Source organism: Trachemys scripta, chromosome 1, assembly GCF_013100865.1.
Source record: "Trachemys scripta elegans isolate TJP31775 chromosome 1, CAS_Tse_1.0, whole genome shotgun sequence".
In the NCBI taxonomy this organism is placed as follows: domain Eukaryota; kingdom Metazoa; phylum Chordata; order Testudines; family Emydidae; genus Trachemys; species Trachemys scripta.
Genome location: NC_048298.1, coordinates 132051916 through 132071161, shown reverse-complemented (window position 1 = coordinate 132071161; position 19246 = coordinate 132051916). Strand labels below are relative to the sequence as shown.

Sequence of the window (19246 nt, the reverse complement as noted above, 5' to 3'; positions counted from 1 at the left end):
CTGTTTTTGCATCATCAGGCATTGGGATCTCAACCCAGAATTCCAATGGGCGGCGGAGACTGCGGGAACTGTGGGATAGCTACACACAGTGCAATGCTCCGGAAGTCGACGCTAGCCTCGGTACTGTGGACGCGGTACGCCGACTTAATGCACTTAGAGCATTTTATGTGGGGACACACACAATCGACTGTATAAAACCGATTTCTATAAAACCGGCTTCTATAAATTCGACCTAATTTCGTAGTGTAGACATACCCTGTGTGAGCACTTGCAAAGCAGGAAGAAGAGCTGTTGAAGCAGGAATGAGTGTTGAGCTGCCCTTCCCCCAGCTGTGTCCCCCAGTTGTCCCCGTTTCTAGCGTGGCTCTGTTCTGTCAAACCTCATGTTTCCTCTTTCTGTTTTATAACCCCCTAGCCTCTGTTTATCGGTGAGGGGAACCAAGTTGGAAGCAAACCATCATGGGGACTCAACATCCCAAGGGTGGGGGAGATAATTTAGCATCGCTATATAATTTGCTGTTGAGATAAACCAATTGGATCTTTGTCGGGAAGATGGACAATCTCAGATTTGAGGGACGGGGGGTACTGGTTTTTGTTGTTGTAATTTTTTTAAGTGGGGGTGGTCATCATTGAGCATTCCCAAGAAGAGTGGGGAATCCCAGAGCCGACTTCAGCATGGAGTTAACCAGCATTTCTGTCTGCTGCCCAGGATGGGAATGATAAGATCAGGAAGCCATGTTCAGTTGGGTTTCTGTGGCACACAGCAGCAGAGATGACCTCCCTACGGATGCCACTCAGTGCTTTGCAGGGGATGTTCCCAAGAGCTGGGCCCGTGGAAGTTGTTTAGAAGGTCGCTTGGCCTTTCAGAGAACCCTGAAAACAAACCAAGATGGCTCCTTTGCATAGTCAAGTGTTCCTCACTTGCATATTCATTTGCCTTGTTTGCATATTCAGTTGCCCCTCATTTGCATTTGCAGCTGTTAGTCACATTGTATGGAGGTATCGGGGTGGGTTTTTTAGCAGAGATTTGTGTGGCAGGAATGGTTTGGATTTGTTGTTCATTTTGGGGTGCATCGTCTTCATCATAGTGACAGGTGGCAAGGAGGAGAAGTGGGCCATTTCCCCTCAGGTACTTTGTGATTGGTCAGTGTTGCCAAATCTTTCAATTTTTACCATGAGTCTTGCAGTACTTGGTGTTTTTCTTAAAGACTCAGCTCCTAGATTAATGTGATTACAGTAGAATTCTAGCTTTAATTTAAAACAACCGTTTCTAGCCCTTGCGGCTACAGAAAAAAGCTTGGAAACAGGAAGCCAGTGCACGCTAACGGTGCAGAAACCAGCAGACAAAGAATCCCATAAGGATCATTTTAAAAAAGAAAAATCTCCTGATTTCTGGGGCCTGATTCAATGTTTGGAACACTCGGGTCAGCAGTGGTTGCGCTGCGCTCTTCTTGTCGGTATGTCCATGGTTTAGCGGTGCTCATTTTAGCCCTACCCTGGGCACTGGGGCAAGGAGCGGCTGATGCCCTGTGGGAGCCAGTTGCCCATGCCACGTTAGGGCACTGGCAGCTCAGCCTCCCTCCTGAACCACCACAGCCTTGAAACATGCCCCCATGCTGCCCTGCACCCCAAAACATGCCCCCATGCTGTCCTGCACCCCTTATCTCTATCGACACACCCCACCTCAACACCTGCCCCCTCAAAATCTCCCGGGGCCCTTTAGCCCCTGGGCCAGCACAAGCCAGCACCATCACACTTGGGATGCCCCTCTGGGGAACCACAGGGCCGGGGCCTGATCTGCCAGGAACCAAGATGGCCTTCTATGGTTGCTTCACGCTGCCCGTTTCCAAAATGGCGACTGAAGACGAAAGGCCGAATAGGTGCCAGGATTAAGGATGGCGACCGCCGTAGCTTCATCAGTCCGCTTCCACCGTGGCCACCCAAAGCGGCGACAAAGCTGCCAGGATCCAAAATGGCGTCCGTCACCGCTTGACATGACCGTTTGCCAATATGGCTGCCCTCTGCCAGTGTGAAGCTACCAGGATCCAAAATGGCTCTCACCACAACTTCAACGGGCCTGATTTCAACATGGCCGCCATCTCCCACGGAGCAGCCTTTGCCCTTAACAAAAATGGCGGTCGGAAGCATCCCCGGTTACTAGGACCCCCCGCCCCTTCGCTCCCCCCGCTGGGGTCTCAGATCCGAGATGGCGGCGGCCGAGGCGGAGTACGAGTCCATCCTGTGTGTGAAGCCCGATGTCAGCGTCTACCGCATCCCGCCGCGGGCCTCCAACCGGGGATACAGGTAGCGGGGCCGCATCCTGCCCCGCCCCGCCCCGGGTGAGCGGGGCCGGCGTGTCCCGTCCTGCCCCCGGGGGCAGCTTCACCCTCCTCCCCTGGCCCGCTTGCTGCCCCCATCGCGGGGGCAAGGCCCTGCCCGTGGTCCCGGCGTCGCGCTGCCGACCCCCGGCCGTGCCCCCCGCTCTGCCCGCCGGCGCCCAGCGGGACTGTCCCGCGCTTGTCTCGTCCCGGGGGCTCCGCTCCCCGAAAGCCCAGAGGGGGGTGGGGAGCCAGGAGACTGGGCTGCGGAGCCTTGGGCCGGTCCGGTCCGGCTGCGGGCACGGAGGGGGGCACTCGGTCTGGGGTCGCTCAGCCCCCCAGGACTGGGCTGCTCAGGCCCCTCTGCTGGCAGCGCCGGGGCAAGTGAGCTCTCTCCCCCCGAGCGGGTTCTCCCCGGGGCAGGCTGGGGCGCACGGGCAGGAGGGTCGCCTTTGAGAGACGCTTGTGCTGCCTCTGTGTTTGCTGCACTTGTTCTCCGGATAAATGGAGCCTTCTTGTCTCTAGCGGTTGCCTGTCTGGCAGTCTTCAGCAGTGCTAAAATGCACAGGCAGACTAGTAGGGAGGGGGAATCCTCCGAGCTATTTCTCCCCCTCCCCCCCGATTGTTAAAATGAGGAATACAAACAAAGCCAACTACCTCTTTGCCATTTGTAGATGTTTATTTTCCCCCATCTGACTGGTTAGTTTCACTGTCCTAATGCCAATCGGTTTCACTTCCTAATGCTTGTGTCATAGGCGGTGTGGTGGTCGATTTTCTGACACTGCAAGGGAAGGAAAAATGACTCTCTATAAAAATGGCACCTTACTCAACAGTTCTGCTCCCTGTGTGTGCTCTGAGTCATACAATACCTGCTCTCTTCAGTGACAAATATGTTTTACCTCCCATTATCCCTGCAGATCCAGGACAGCTACGAAGAGTGAGCTGGATTCTGTTCTGGCTCTTGCACAGTCACAGATTTGACTGGAGTCAGCATGACTTGTGCTGCATGAATAAGCAGAGGGTTGGAGGGCAGATGCTTCTACGTACTAATACCTGGCCTACCACTGATCCTCTCTGGCCTTGAGCAAGTCAACTGGGGCCTGACTTTGAGGTGTTGAGCATCTGCAACTTCACTGGCTTCAGCTGAAGTAGTGGTTGCTCAGCTCTTTTGAAAATCAGAAACCAAATCAGTCTCATGCTCTTCATTTTATGGATGGAAAACATTCTTTCCATGTTGCTGAGGTTTGGGGATTAACTAGTTGATCTTATATCAATTGTTTTGATTATAAAAATAAAATATTTAGCCAAATTCCAAGGCTAACTTATGTCCTCAGTTACACCTGTCTACTTTGTCAGACACCAAGAGTGAATGGGGTTAACTAAAAGTTGAGCTTACCTTATACAACGTCACTTCATAGTGATGTATGAGCCAGAAGGAATTCATCTTGACCCTCAAATCCCGGGATGAGTTTGTAGGGCCAGCAGTTAGCAAATCTTTCTCCTTGCCTATAGATGGACCATATGTCATCTGTAATTGCAGGACATGATTATCAAACTCTACAATGCCATCCTTACAAAGTCGCTGGTGTGACTGACTTACACCTTGAAGTGCAGGTGTCGCTAGCCCTAGTAATTTTTATCTGAAGTGTCACTGCAGATACTATTCCTGGTCACATACATATATAATCTGGTCTCCGAAATTCCTTAATTGCTTTGCTTAAGTAACATCCTGCAACAGAGAGTTCCGTGGTTAATGATATGGCATGTGGATGTGTGAAAGTGTAACTTCCTTTTTAATCCATTTTAAACACACTCTGTTTAATTTCAGAGCGTCTCATTGTTTTCCTGGAACAGAATGGGGTAAATAGCAATAACAGTGTGGTTTCCTTCTCTAGGCCATTAATCATTTTTACAGGCCTTCCCTGTTTCAACTCAGCAGCCTTGTACTCTGAACATTTCCCTGGACTGAAGCCTTTTCCCCTGTCTGTATCTCTAATAACTTTGGATGCCTTTCTCGGGGTTATTTCTATTTCTGCCTGCACAGGGGAGTAAATACAGAAAGATGGGCCATCAGAGTCTCCTGTGTGGAGCTGGTAACAGCTGAGAGAGGGTTGAGATTCTGAGACTTGTACTTAATTTCAGAAGAGATGTGAAATAAGGGAGCAGTGGGTGCTGCAGGTCAGAACTGAGATGCATTAGCTGAGCTGTGTGGGAAGCGCAGGACAGGAAGAGGCTGCAGGGCAGGCCTGAGGTGCTATCAGTGAACATACCTTGCTGTTCATTTCCCCGCCCAGGGCATCTGACTGGAAACTGGACCAGCCGGACTGGACAGGGCGTCTCCGTGTCACGTCTAAAGGCAAAATTGCATATATAAAGCTAGAGGATAAAGTTTCAGGTAAGGCAGGGTGAGGGTGTGAGGTTGTTTTATGGCTGCTACCTCTGACTCACCCTAGGGGGGACACCCTAGTTAATAGCTCAGTATAGCAGTTTTCTTTGTGGGAAAGAATGCATGGGATTCCTTTCCTTAACTCCCTGCCCTTTATCCCCCAGGAGAGCTCTTTGCTCAGGCTCCCATAGACCAGTTCCCTGGCCTTGCAGTGGAGACTGTGACAGATTCCAGCCGGTACTTTGTCCTCCGAATTCAGGATGGGAATGGTGAGTAGAAAGGGAAGATGCTATGTGGTGCAGCAGGGAGTGTGCCATGGAAATGAGTGCATTCAGGCCAGGGCAAAGGAGATCCGGCCATAGCTTGTTGGCTGAGTTACATGGATGCTAGCTACCCTTTTGAGTGCTGGTGTATGTTTGGAATGGTGAGGTGGCTGGGACTGCTGGGGGGGGATTGCAGTAGGCTGAGCAGGGCTGGTGGATTGGCGAGTGAGGGTATGTGACATCTGGGCGAGGAGTGGGTTGATACATTGGGCTGAGAAGGAATCTGCAAGGCTTCCCCTCCCATGCTGACATCTGTTTCCCACCAGGGCGAAGCGCTTTCATTGGCATCGGCTTCTCAGATCGGGGTGACGCCTTTGACTTCAATGTCTCCCTGCAGGATCACTTCAAGTGAGTCCCATCTCCCCTAGGGCATTGTTCCTCTGCCGGTATGCAGCATGTGGTGGGTGCTCACCCATGGCACCATGGGGGCAGGATTCCTTTGGGCCCTGGTGCAGCCCAGCTGTGCAGTTTCAGCAGTAGCACTTGAGGACACTGTTACCCAAGGTATGGGCTCAAAGTTAACCTGGGTCACAGAGTTGCTCTTGCCTCTGACGTGGCAGTCTCCCAATTGGTGCCACTGCAGGGCAGGATGGGGTGGTTGGAATGTATTGTAGTGTTAAAGGGACTGTCCTTCTGGGGACATGGTAGCTTGAACTCTCTGCTGTCTGTCTCTAGTGCTGACCCTGCAAGTACTAGGAATAAAGCCAGATAATGTGCTCCCCAGGAGAAAATTTCCCATGGTCCTTTTGCGGCCTCCATTTGTCAAGAGCGCTCAACTGCTTCTCCCTTTCTTCCTTCTTTGAATCCAGGTGGGTGAAACAGGAGACCGAAATCTCCAAGGAGTCACAGGAAACTGACACACGCCCCAAACTGGACCTAGGGTTCAAGGAAGGACAGACCATCAAACTAAACATTGGGGTAAGGATCTCCCCAGCCTAGCCAACTCTGAGCCAAGTGCCATTTCCAGGCTCACAGTTGTATTCCACTAGAGAATCCTCTTCAAATCCATTTCGGTGTCTTTACAGAACATGCCAACAAAGAAAGGAGGGGCACCCAAACCCCGTGCAGCTGGATTGGGGGGGCTGAACCTGCTCCCACCCCCTCCAGGTGGCAAAATCACAGCCCCTCCAATCCCTCCCCCATCTTCAACAGCCATTTCCAACCATGTGACGCCACCACCAGTGCTGAAATCCAGCAACATGGGCAATGCTGGTAAGTGCTGAGTATGGATGGGAGGGGTCACCAGCACAGGGCAACTTATTCTAGTTCAAACTGGAATTATTTGGGGGAAGTTCTATGGCCTTTGTTAGATAGGAGGGCGGGCTAGATGATCTGTGCTCCATTCTGACCTTGAAATCTGTGAATCTCTCAAGCCCTATCAGTTGCCCGTTTGGTCACTCATTTGCGTTCAGCCTTGATCAGTACTAATCTAAAGTAGTTCCTATCTGTTCAGTGGCTTGTGTGAAATGAATTGGTGGTCTCAGTCCTCTGTCTTTTTGGAGCTAGTGTTCATGATGCAAATTATGAGGCTGCTAGTTGTAATGGTGGAAAAGGATTGATTGGGTCATGAGGATGTTGCGCATCCCTGAGGTGGTTGTAGCAAAACAGCTGGAAGCATGGTGGAGACCCAGCAAGAATAGCCAAGAAGAGCTAGTAATATAGTCCTGGAACATTCACATCACTTCTCCTGAAGGCAGGGTTGTCTCTACAGGTGATCAATGTATTTCAATAGCAGTGACCTTGCAGGGAGGAAATATCCTGTAGGATGATGGTATTTAAACACTCCAGGGCTGTGAGTCTGTATTATCAACAATTTTGAGTGTGTATGTATTTCTTCCTTCCCTCAGATATCCTGTTAGATTTGGACTCTCCTGCATCCATCTCTAAGGCACCAGCACTTGCTGCTGTTCCAGCCACCACAGACCTCTGGGGAGACTTCAGCACTGCATCCAGGTAACTAGCAGGGGAAGGGGACAGAAGACAGAGATTACATGATCTGAGGAATGGAAAACCTGTCTTATGAAAGGAGACTCAAAGAGCTTGGCTTGTTTAGCTTAACCAAAAGAAGGCTGAGGGGAGATATGATTGCTCTTTATAAATATATCAGAGGGATAAATATCAGGGAGGGGCAGGAATTATTTAAGCTTAGTACCAATGTGGACACAAGAACAAATGGATATAAACTGGCCATCAGGAAGTTTAGACTTGAAATTAGATGAAGGTTTCTAACCATTAGAAGAGTGAAGTTCTGGAACAGCCTTCCAAGGGGAGTAGTGGAGGCAAAAGACATATCTGGCTTCAAGACTAAGCTTGATAAGTTTATGGAGGGGATGGTATGATGGGATAGCCTAATTCTAGCAATTAATTGATCTTTGATTATTAGCAGGTAAATATGCCCAATGGTCTGTGATGGGATGTTAGATGGGTTGGGATCTGAGTTACTACAGAGAATTCTTTCCTAGGAGTCTGGCTGGTGAGTCTTGCCCACATGCTCAGAGTTTAACTGATCGCCATATTTGGGGTCGGGAAGGAATTTTCCTCCAGGGCAGACCGCTGCAGAGGCCCTGGAGGTTTTTCACCTTCCTCTGCAGCGTGGGGCATGGGTCACTTGCTGGAGGATTCTCTGCATCTTGAGGTCTTTAAACCACAATTTGAGGACTTCAATAACTCAGGCATTGGTTAGGGGTTTGTTACAGGAGTGGGTGGGTGAGATTCTGTGGCCTGCGTTGTGCAGGAGGTCAGACTAGATTATCATAATGGTCCCTTCTGACCTTAAAGTCTATGAGTCTATGAGAAGAAAGGGAGCACTGCAGGGCAGGATTGAGGGGCATTGGCAGGGCTGTGTGGGGAGCCCAGGATTGGAATGGGGGGGCTGCAGGGCAGGTTTGTAGGGCATTGGCAGGGCTGTGAGGGGAGGCGGGCTGCAGGGCAGGTCTGAGGGGCATTGGCTGAGCTCTGTGGGGAGCCCAGGACTGGAAAAGCACGCGGGCTGCAAAGCAGATCTGAGGGGCATTGGCTGGGCTCTGTGGGGAGCCCAGCACTGGAATGGGGGGGGGGGAGGGGCGCTGCAGAGCAGGACTAAGCGGCATTGGCAGAGCTGTATAGGTGGGACAGCAATCCCAAGACTGGAACTGGGCCCTCTGACAGTCTTTTTGTCCTTTCAGCGCTGTTCCCAATCAGGGTCCTCAGCAGTCTAACTGGGTCCAGTTCTGAATGGCAAAGGCAGTGGAGTGGGAACAGACCGATGACCAAGAGGCTCTAGGGGCATCAAGTGGGATGGGAGGGATCCAAACCTCTCAAGACTTCAATCAAAAATCCTGGACAATCTTTCCTTCTAAAGTTTCCACTTCAATTGAGACTGATTTTTGATCTCACAGTAAAACTGCCAAAAACCCTGAGGGAACATCTCAAAATTCCGCCATATGATAGCCAGGGAGAGGAAGGGAGTTGTATCTCCTCTATCCACCTGGCTATTGAGAGATGCATCCTGTTTCTTGTTTCTGAGCTATCCATACAGGGAAATCAAGAATCCGTAATGTGAGGCCCATGAAGAGGGTTTGAAGTTGTCTGAGGCTTTTGTGTTTTTAAGCTCTCCGTCTGGCGAGGGCCAGCTCCCTCCCACTGTTAAAAAACCTTTCACAGGTATTCTACAGTAAAGACCCAAATCACTACAGCTTGGCTTGCAGGCTGTTAGGGTTTCATGCAGCCGTGTTTGGGGCACTAGTTTGTATTGATGGATTAGCTATGGCCCTAACTAGGAACAGCTAGGAGATTGGAGCAGTCTGCCTTCTCTCTCCTATGGAACATGATCTTGTGCATTAATCCTTAATCATGGCATGTCTGTCCAGACTGAGCCATAACCACCCCCTTGTTCTCTCTCCTTGGTCTGATATGCAGATCTTCCCTGTGATGGGTGTTCCCTGTGGCTTTGCGGGAGGAGACACAGGTCCATGTATAGACCGACCTGTCTCCAGGCCACAGACCTGGCACTTCATGATCATGACTTTCTCTTACTTGGTTTGTTCTTTTAGAAGCTGATCTTGGTGCTGCTTCCCTCCCTGCCCTTCCAAAGCACTCTCCTGTTTCCCTCCTCCTCCACTGAGATCTCAACATGCCATTGAGCTGTTTTAACTGGAAGTGTGTAAAAATGCCTGTTTTTATAATTGAACAGCCATGCTAGTGGTGTGGCTGGTTAGTGACTGGATTATCCCACCTCCATCAGCACTTCATCTCCCTAGCCTCTGCTGGGATACGTCCTGGTGCATCTGGGCAGTGCTATGCCGAAATCACTTGCATTACAACAGTTTCCCTGTGCCCATAGATAGCTCAAGCTGCTCTGAGGGAGGGTGAGGAAGGGACAGATCCCATAGGACACCCCCCACACCGACTATATTTGGGGAGGGATTGATTGCAGGTGGGAAGGTGGCTGAACCCTGACTAGGGTCTGGTCTTGCATGACATGTGGGCTATGACAGGCCATTTTGGAGCTGGGTGTCCTCTCCTTTCACACTCACACTCATTTTCCACTTGTGGGCCTGAATCCCCCTGTCCCTCAAGCCCTTCCTAAGGGCATACAAAGTCTCTGAGGCAGAGAGGTCTTGTACCTCATTCCTTTTTCTGTTGGGAAGACTCTTAAAGCCCTTTGCTTTTCATTCCCCCCCACCCTGTTCCCAAATAGCCATGCAAGTCCGCTTCCTAATCTGGGTCATTTTACAGGGAATCCTGGCCTCCTACCCACTTCCACCATATGGGCTTCAGTGGAGTCCCTAGCAGAACAGCCAGTCTCCCGAAACCTCCTGTAGCTGGGATCTGCTTTCTAGAACACTAGACATGGACTTTGCAGGCAGGTGTCTTCTTGTTTGTGACACTCAACTAGTGGCAACACGTTTATCCTCAGATGTACTGTAGAATCATTAAAACTTTGTTCACTTAATTTCTGCCCTCCACCTCTAAAATCGCAGGGCTAGAGTTCTAAAAGGGGAGCAGCTAATTGGGCACTTTTGTCCTTCCAATTGGTCTCCAACCCTTTTTCTCTCTTCTCCACTGTTGCGATTGTAGACTACCTCTCTGCAGGCTCGCTAGTACTGAGGGCATTGAGAGGCCAATTTGCACTTGGAGCATCTCTCTAGGAAGCAAAAACTATTTTGAAGAGACTTGTGGGAGTGCCATGTCTCTGTAAAGCTGCTGCAGTTCCACTTGTGGAAGTGGGGACCAGATTGCAGGCTTGGATGGATAGATGTATTTTAAATAGCCACCTATTCCTGATCCCCAGATGTATTTTCCCCTCTTGATATTTGCTCCTGAATCTCACTGTTGGTTTAGCTCCCTCTCTCCGAGGCTTCCCTTTCTCCTATGAATTTGTTACATGGATGGGTGTAAATCATTAACCCCTTCCTCTCCTGGTGTTCTCTACACCAGGCCATATGCCCTGGCTGTTGGCTCAAATCTTCCATATCAGTGGCAGGTCCAGTCATTTCAATTATATATCAGTTTCCAAAACTAAGGAAGTTCACAGCATCAATTAGCAACTAACCAGGAGCCTCTCCCTCTGTGTAATGTCTCTTAGCTAGTATTCTGGAGATAATATATTATGTATTTGCAAAGCTGAAGAAGCAAAAATTAAAGATGTATGTATATAAAGCATAAAATGTACTGGTGCAATAATGGTAATTAAAAACAAGAAAAAATTGGGAAAATGAACTCTCTTAAATTAAGTGAATTTTGTGCTGGGGCAGCTGCCCTATTGACTAAAGGCCTCTGTTTGTACCTAAGAACTGCCATACTGCGTCACACTAATGGTTCATCAAGTCCAGCATACTGTCTCTGACAATGGACAGTACCAGAGCTTTATGGGGAGTGTACAGAGCAGGGCAGTTGGGTGATCCACCTCATACCCTGCCTCCTCTCCCCTTCCCCCCCCCTTACAGGGCTTCTGGCTGTCAGAAGTTTGGGGTCATCCAAGCATGGGGTTGTGTCTCTCACTATCTTGCCTAATAAGCATTGACGGACCTATCTTCCATGAACTCATGAAGTTCTTTTTTGAATCTGATTATACCTTTGGTCATCACAACGTCCCCTGGCAATGAGTTTCACAGGTTAATTGTGCGTTGTGTTTAAGGGTACGTCTACAGTACGAAATTAATTCAAACTTATTCTACTCGAATTTTTGGAAGTGATTTTATACATTTGGTGTTGTGTGTCCCCACTAAAGCGCGTGAATTCGGCGGAGTGCATCCACAGTACAGAGGCTAGCATCAAACGGCGGAGCATTGCACTGTGGTAGCTATCCCACAGTTCCTGCGGTCTCTGCCACCCATTGGAATTGTGGGTTAAGCTCCCAGTGCATGATGGGGCAAAAACATTCTCGTGGGTGTTTCTGGGTGTGTGTCGTCACTCGCTCCTCCTCCCTCCGTGAAAGCTATGGCAGATGCCATACTGCCAGCAGACGGTGCAGTACGGTGCACCCCCTGTCTCCTGGTACTATGAATCCACCTCGCATGTCCTCTCATCTTTCTGTCTACTCTTTTATCTAACCATTTCCCGCCTTTTTGCGGCTACCGCGAACCAAGCAGCACAGCTTCCGCCGCAAATTCTGCTCACGCTTCCACTGCAAACTCTGCTGTCCCGCTCTTGCAGCTCTAGCGAGCTTCCCGACTCCGTGAAAGCTACAGAAGACAACCATTTACCACCTTTTATCAGCCATCTTGAACCGAACAGCTCTCCTACGTTTTGCGCCCTTTTTCCAGGATTAACCATGCAGGCGCCATAGCGCGGCAAGCATGGAGCCCACTCAGATCTCCGCTGCAGTTTAGACCATTGTAAATACCTTGTGCATTATCCAGCAGTATGTGCAGTACCTGCAAAACCAGGTGAGGAAGCGACGACAGTGCAATTACTATACTGATGAGGACATGGACACAGATGTTCCTAGAAGCACAGCATATGGCGATTGGGAGATCATGGTGGCATTGGGCCAGGTTCTTGCCATGGAACGCCGATTCTGGACCCGGGAAACAAGCACAGACTAGTGGGACCACATAGTGTTGCAGGTCTGGGATGATTCCCAGTGGCTGCGAAACTTTCGTATGCGTAAGGGCACTTTCATGGAACTTTGTGACTTGCTTTCCCCTGCCCTGAAGCGCAAAGACACCAAAATGACAGCATCCCTCACAGTTGAGAAGTGAGTGGCCATAGCATGTGGAAGCTTGCAACGCCAAACAGCTACCGGTCAGTTGGGAATCAGTTTGGAGTGGGCAAATCTACTGTGGGGGCTGCTGTGATCCAAGTAGCCAACGCAATCAAAGACCTGCTGATATCAAGGGTAGTGACTCGGGGAAACGTGCAGGTCATAGTGGATGGCTTTGCTGCAATGGGATTCCCAAAATGTGATGGAGCGATAGATGGAACTCATATCCCTATCTTGGCCCTGGCACACCGGGACGGCTAGTACATAAACTGCAAGGGGTACTTTTCCATGGTGCTGCAAGCACTGGTGGATCACAAGGGATGTTTCACCGACATCAGCGTGGGATGGCAGGGAGAGGTGCATGACGCTCGCATCTTCAGGAACTCTGGTCTGTTTGAACAGCTGCAGGAATGGACTTACTTCCCAGACCAGAAAATTACTGTTGGGGATGTTGAAATGCCTATAGTTATCCGCAGGTACCCAGCCTACCCCTTAATGCCATGGCTCATGAAGCCATACACAGACATCCTGGACAGGAGTAAGGAGCAATTCAACAATAGGCTGAGCAAGTGCAGAATGGTGGTAGAATGTGCTTTTGCACGTTTGAAAGGGCGCTGGTGCAGTTTACTGACTGTTAGATCTCAGCACAACCAATATTCTAATTGTAATTGCTGCTTGTTGTGTGCTCCACAATATCTGTGAGAGGAAGGGGGAGACGTTTATGGCGGGGGGTGAGGTTGAGGCAACTCGCCTGCCAGCCAATTTCGCACAGCCAGACAACAAAGCGATTAGAAGAGCGCAGCAGGGTGTGCTGCGCATCAGAGAAGCTTTGAAAGCCAGTTTCATGACTGGCCAGGGTATGGTGTGACAGTTGTTTGTTTCTCTTGAAGTTACCTGCCCCCTATATATATGAAAGGAAATTAAGTCAAAATTGTTTAAAAAACTGTTCTTTATTATTTGTTGCGCAACAGATTGAGAGAAATCAGATGGTAGACCGGGATGGGGCGGGTATTGTGTTTGGGGGGTGGAGGAGGAGTGAAGGACAAGTCCAGAAACCAAATCAAAAGTTCGCAGATGCCCGCTTTTTGCTGCTTGGGCAATCCTCTGGGGTTGAGTGTGTGGGTCCCTGTAGCCTCCCCGCTCGTGTTCTTGGGCGTCTGGGTGAGGAGGCTATGGAACTTGGGGAGGAGGGAGGGCGGTTATTCAGGGGCTGCAGCTGCAGTCTGTGGTCTTACTGCAATGAGATCCAGTACCTCCCGTTTGGAGTTGGAGCTCGTCTGCGAATCCAGGACTGCGTGATCTCTTGTGATGGTGGACTCTGCATGGTTGCCTGTGATGGTGGACTGTGCTGATGGTGACCAAACAGAAAATGAAATTCAAAAGTTCCCGGGGTTTTTCTTGCCCACCTGGCTAGTGCATCGGAGTTGAGAGTGTTGTCCAGAGCCGTCACAAGGGAGCATTCTGGGATAGCTCCCGGAGGCCAACAACGTCGAATTGCGTCCACAATACTTTAACCCGGGATTGCAATCTCGATTTAAACACTACTCCACTTGTCAAGGTGGAATACAGAAAACAGATTAAAGAGCCCTTTAAATTGAAAAAAAGGGGTTTAGTAGTGTAGACCAGGCCTAAGAGTATTTGTTCTTGTTTGTATTAAACCAATGGCAGGAGTATATAGTAGTTGAAGTGCTTTAGGATGAAAGGTACTACGGGGAATATTTCTCACTGAAACCCACTACCATTGTGCTCCTGCAGCAGTACTACAAAGTGAAGTGATAAACCCCTGGCACTGAGCAGCCAAACTTCATGGTGCTCCCTGGGAGAAGCATAAGAGTACAGCAGCCTCGATAGATGCGAGAGTTCTTCTGCACTCTTAGAACATATTCAGGGGTAATGGGTTGGCAAGTCTAGTAATGTGTTACATGGGTTGAAAATCTTGAAGTACAAATGAAAATGAAAAGCTATGTTAATGCTCAGGTAACTGTTCAAGGGAGCTAGAGACTTTGCCATCTAGGTCACCAGTAACTTCAACCCAGATCAGTATAGATAGGAGTGGCTGGGAACAATTTTCTGTGGTGGCTGATGTGAAAGGTATTTGATAGCTTTCGGTTACCAGGGGGGAGATGTGTCCCATACCACAAAATGCTTATTTTCCCAGTGTTAGGCATAGCAGAGAGGCTAAGGATTGGCCCTGGAGGCTAAGCACTCCCACAGTCTTGGTGTGAAGCATGGTATTAGAGGTGGCTGGTAATGTAGTCCTGCCTGTTCTCTGAGTAAATGGAGGATTACGTACAGCAGCTCCTTTCACCAGAGTCAAATCCGCATGGAAGTAACAATGCGGGGAGGTACTAGAAAGAGGGAGAAAGAAGAGGGTTGGACAGAGCAGTATGGGAATGTGTAAGGAGGAGGAGTGTAGGGAAGAGGAAGGGAGATCCTACTGCTTTGGTAGCTTTGATCTTGGTTTTGCATATACAGCAGCATGGATGTGTCTAATAGGAACTAGTAAGGGAACAGGTTTGAATTGCATCATCTTGATAACATCCTATAAATCTGCCCCCCACGCACACACACATTATGAGCAGGACAGGGAGACAGCTCCTCTTCTCTGTTTGCAGTGAAGAGGGTTTGGTTCTGGCATTAGGTTATTGGTGCAGTGACCCTATGTCAGCACCTCCCATTCCCCCTCTCCCACACCTTGCATTGCAAATGCTTTCTTCTAACCCAGCCTAAGCAAAGGGCTGGCTGTTAAGACCTCCTCCTACACATGATATACACAACAGCTCTCTCCAGATGAAGGATTAAGGCTAGGCCTTTGAGTAGAAGTCTGTGATTTGATCTCCTGATCATCTCCCAAGTAACGGTATTTATTTTGTACTGCAGAATGAACCAGCAGGCTTACTTGGTCTGCTGGGAATAGCTGCTTCTAGGCCTATAGCAGTGAGCGGAGAAGCTGGGTGGGAGGTGAGCCGTTGCGTTGGCTGAATGAGAAGAGAATGCTACCACCACGAACATAGGGTCTGAAAGATGGTGGGGGAAAGTTTGACACCTGGGCAAAACTAGGACCTATAATCTGAAAATGGTTCAGCTCCACTGATGGTAACTGTAGTGTAGCTGGGCATTTTTCCCATTATGTCATCTAACCCTGCTTTGGGCAGGCTGAGCAAAAATACCCAAGCCCTGGTTCCACCACAGCTTCTGTGGTTGATGCCATTAATAGTGTGGCATCAGCTGTGAATTACAGGCATGAATTTTCTGGTGCAGGACAAGGTCTTGGGCCTGCACCGAATAGAATTTCTGAAGGACGAGAAGAGGAAGGCAGTTCATAGTTCTCAATATTCAAACGGAACTTCCTTCCAGCTTGGGACCAATCTCCCCAGTTCAAAGTCTTTTGTTTTCCAGAGGATCTTCCAGGTGTTGAAATGTGTTGGCAGGGGGGAGGGGAAAGAGGCCAAGTGATGATATTACAGTTCCTCATTTATACTTTCTTCCAGCTACTAGAAAGATCCTTGCCCTGACTTGGGGGGTCAGGCAGTCTCCATTGCATATGTGCCCTCTCTAAGGAGTCTCTGGGAGATGGGATTCTGCTGGATCAGCCATCAATGCCTTTCTGGCCAGTGACAGCTGCTCTTTTGTCCCTACTGAAAGGCCAGCTGTGGGCATATCATAGAATATCAGGATTGGAAGATGTCAAGGCTGGATCCCCACTTTGAACTTTAGGGTACAAATGTAGGGGCCTGCATGAAAACTTCTAAGCTTAACTACCAGCTTAGCTCTGGTTCGGCTGCCACCATTTCAATGGATTCCATTCCTGGGAAACCTTGAAAAACCTTCACCAATTCCCTGGTGAATACGGATCCAAACCCCTTGGATTTTAAAACAAGGAGAAATTAACCATTCCCCCTCCTTCCTCCCACCAACTCCTGGTGAATACAGTTCCAACCCCCCTGGGGTCTACAACAGGGAGAAATTAACCATCCCCCCTCCTTCCTCCCACCAACTCCTGGTGAATCAAGATCCAAACCCCTTGGATCTTAAAACAAGGAAAAATCAATCAGGTTCTAAAAAGAAGGCTTTTAATTAAAGAAAAAAAGGTAAAAATCATCTCTGTAAAATCAGTATGGAAATTAACCTTACAGGGTAATCAAACTTAAAGAGCTCAGAGGACTCCCCTCTAGTCTCAGGTTCAAAGTACAGCAAACAAAGATAAACACTCTAGTAAAAGGTACATTTACAAGTTGAGAAAACAAAGGAAAACTAACACGCCTTGCCTGGCTATTTACTTACAAGTTTGAAATAGGAGAGACTTGTTTAGAAAGATGTGGAGAACCTGGATTGATGTCTGGTCCCTCTCAGTCCCGAGAACGAACACACTCCCAAACAAAGAACACAAACAAAAACCTTCCCCCCCCCCCCCCCCCACATTTGAAAGTATCTTGTCCCCTTATTGGTCCTTTAGGTCAGATGCCAGCCAGGTTACCTGAGCTTCTTAATCCTTTACAGGGAAAAGGATTTTGGAGTCTCTGGCCAGGAGGGATTTTATAGTACTGTACACAGGACAGCTGTTACCCTTCCCTTTATAGTTATGACAGAAGGGAACTCAGGAGGTCATCTAGTCCAACCCCCTGCTCAAAGCAGGACCAATCCCCAGACAGATTTTTCCCCCAGATCCCTAAATGGCCCCCTCAGGGAGGGGGCTCACAACCTTGGGTTTAGCAGGCCAATGGTCAAACCACTGAGCTATCCCATCCCCTTTCCCAACCTCACAACATATTTCAGTAACACACACACATAACAATACTTCATAACTTCCCATACAATGATAGCATATCCAATCCAGGAGGATATTAATGTTCAACAGCTCAAGACTTTTAAAATGATACCTCACAAAGCATACTTTGTACAAAACATATCATGATATCACAGTGGTGACTATAGGGGTTCCAGAGTGCTACTTTGAGGTACCGACTGCCATACCTCCCCACTACCTCCCAACAATCTGATGACTGCAATAAGGGTAATTGCCAAAATGCTTAACTGACCAAGAGCCTAAATGATAGAATTGATTTAGGGCCAGATTTTCAAAGGTATTTAGGTGCCTAAAGGTGCAAATAGGTACCTATCAGGGTTTACAAAAAAAAAGTGCCCAGGCAACTAACCTGCGTAATTCCCATTGATGAGTCAGTGATGCTTGGACTCCTTAGTACCTGTTTATACTCAAGTTGCAGTGCTTTAGCTATAGTGGTGTAGTTAAAGTACTACAAACACCCCCAGTTGGAGCAATAGAAAGGTGTTTATATCTGTAAGCCTAATTCCCATATTGGAAAGGGCATAAATGATACTGATACAACCCCCCTAGTGGTAGCACAGTTGTATCACCTTAACTAGATTGGTATAGTTAAGGCAGTATAACTCTTGGCTGTAGTCAAGCCCTTAGATACTTAAGTATCCTTGAAAGCTAATGTGGTTAAGGCTAAACAAAACTAAACTATTGAGGTTACAAAATTGCACCCTGAACTGAAATACTTATGCTGGTGTAAAATGTGGGTGCTGGCCAGGCCTCAGTCATGTCTGGAAATGGAACTTGAGTGTTTCTGAAAACCTTAGAATCACCGAACCATAGAGCTAGAAGGGGCCGCAATGGTCACCTAGTCTAACCCCCTGCCAAGAGGCTAGAAGTTGATAGGCACCTGCCCAAGAGAGACTTTCTGTAGGCAAAAGGGGAAATAAAGCCAGCGAGAGAAATGTAACAAGCAATATATTCAACAGAGAAACAGTTTCTACCAGTGTCTCTGCTGATTCTATCCTTCTGCTAGGAACTAACCAGCAGAGTGGAAGGGGACAGCCTGCTGTTACTTTAAAAACAAATTAAAGTGTCATTGGAGGCCTAGTCTAATACAAATAAGCCTACGTGCTGCAGGGAGTGGTGTGAGTGACTCACAAGGGGGCACTTTACCCTCTGAGTCAGCACTGCCCCCGATGCCCAAGGTCAATGTCAGGAAGGGCTGGGCTGCAGGGCGTGGTGGGGATGACTCAGGAGAAGGTGCTCTTCTGGCTGTATCAGCACTGACCCCCAATGCCTAGGGCTGGTGCCAGGGAGCGCTGTTCTGCAGGGTTTACTGTTCTCTCTGTGCCAGTACTGAGCCCAACGTTCAAGCATGGCAGGAGTGGGGCTGTGCTGTAGTGAGGGGTGTGCGTTTCCCTTTGTGTCAATACTAACCTCAGTGCCCCAGTGTGGCGTGAGGGGCAGTGTGGTTTGGAGGTGACATATTCTGGATGAAATCTAAAACTGGGGAGCTGACCCCTTGTCATGAAAAGTCCCACAGCGTGTTTAATAAAAGGTGGGTGTTAACCTTGGCTGCATGGGAAATTCCAGACTTTAGTTTACTTCAGTCCCCCATTTCCATTGTAACTGGAGATGGCTTTCTTCTTCACTTCCTGTCCTGAACTGTTGTGTAGCACCACTGTCAGCTGTAACACGTGGCGGCAGCTACATTTGCCTAAGAAAATCGGCAACTGGGGATAGGGGCACATGCTCTGCCCAGAGTATAGGGGGAAAATACAGGAGGATTCAGAAGGGAAAGAGTGAATGTGCACACAGCCTACTCAGCTATACAGCTGGGGCAGAAGAGAAGGATCGGTGCAGAACATTTATAATCATTGTGATTAATCTTGGCAACAGTGAACCATTTAATACCAGTGCCAAGTAAATGCACATAAAGCCTCTGAGATGTTGTTGTTCTTGCAGTGCCATCTGGTGGGTAACTATAACAGGTGCAGCTTGCCTACAAATATTAATCCCTTGGTATTGCTGGCCCAGATCCTCAAAGGTATTTAAGGTGCCTAAAAAGCAATGGGAGTTAGGTGCTTAAATACTTTTGAGGATCTGGGCCACTGTGCCTGTATTCAGCCTGGTAGCAACAGAGAATGCCCTGAAGACAGGAGAACACTTACTAGTGCAGTTTGAACTCCTATAAGCCCATAAAGAGGAGGAGTGGCTGTGTGGTCAGAACCCAGTTCTGGGAATCCAGAGATCT

At 48.7% G+C, this 19246-nt stretch overlaps 1 protein-coding gene across 2 annotated transcripts; it reads left to right on the top strand.

Annotated features, from left to right (window-relative positions):
• The first annotated feature begins 1991 nt into the window (after positions 1-1991).
• Positions 1992-8719, top strand: NECAP1 (NECAP endocytosis associated 1). Of its 2 annotated transcripts, XM_034785529.1 has the most exons (9): positions 1992-2303; positions 4146-4177; positions 4612-4712; positions 4868-4972; positions 5293-5374; positions 5836-5944; positions 6052-6238; positions 6874-6979; positions 8191-8719. In XM_034785529.1, the coding sequence occupies exons 1-9, from the start codon at positions 2010-2012 to the stop codon at positions 8237-8239; spliced, it is 1065 nt and encodes a 354-aa protein (XP_034641420.1). In that variant the 5' UTR covers positions 1992-2009; the 3' UTR covers positions 8240-8719. The 2 variants fall into 2 exon arrangements, with proteins under 2 accessions (XP_034641420.1, XP_034641428.1); XM_034785537.1 differs by lacking the exon at positions 4146-4177 and having other exon boundaries at positions 2139-2303.
• The last annotated feature ends 10527 nt before the right edge of the window (positions 8720-19246 follow it).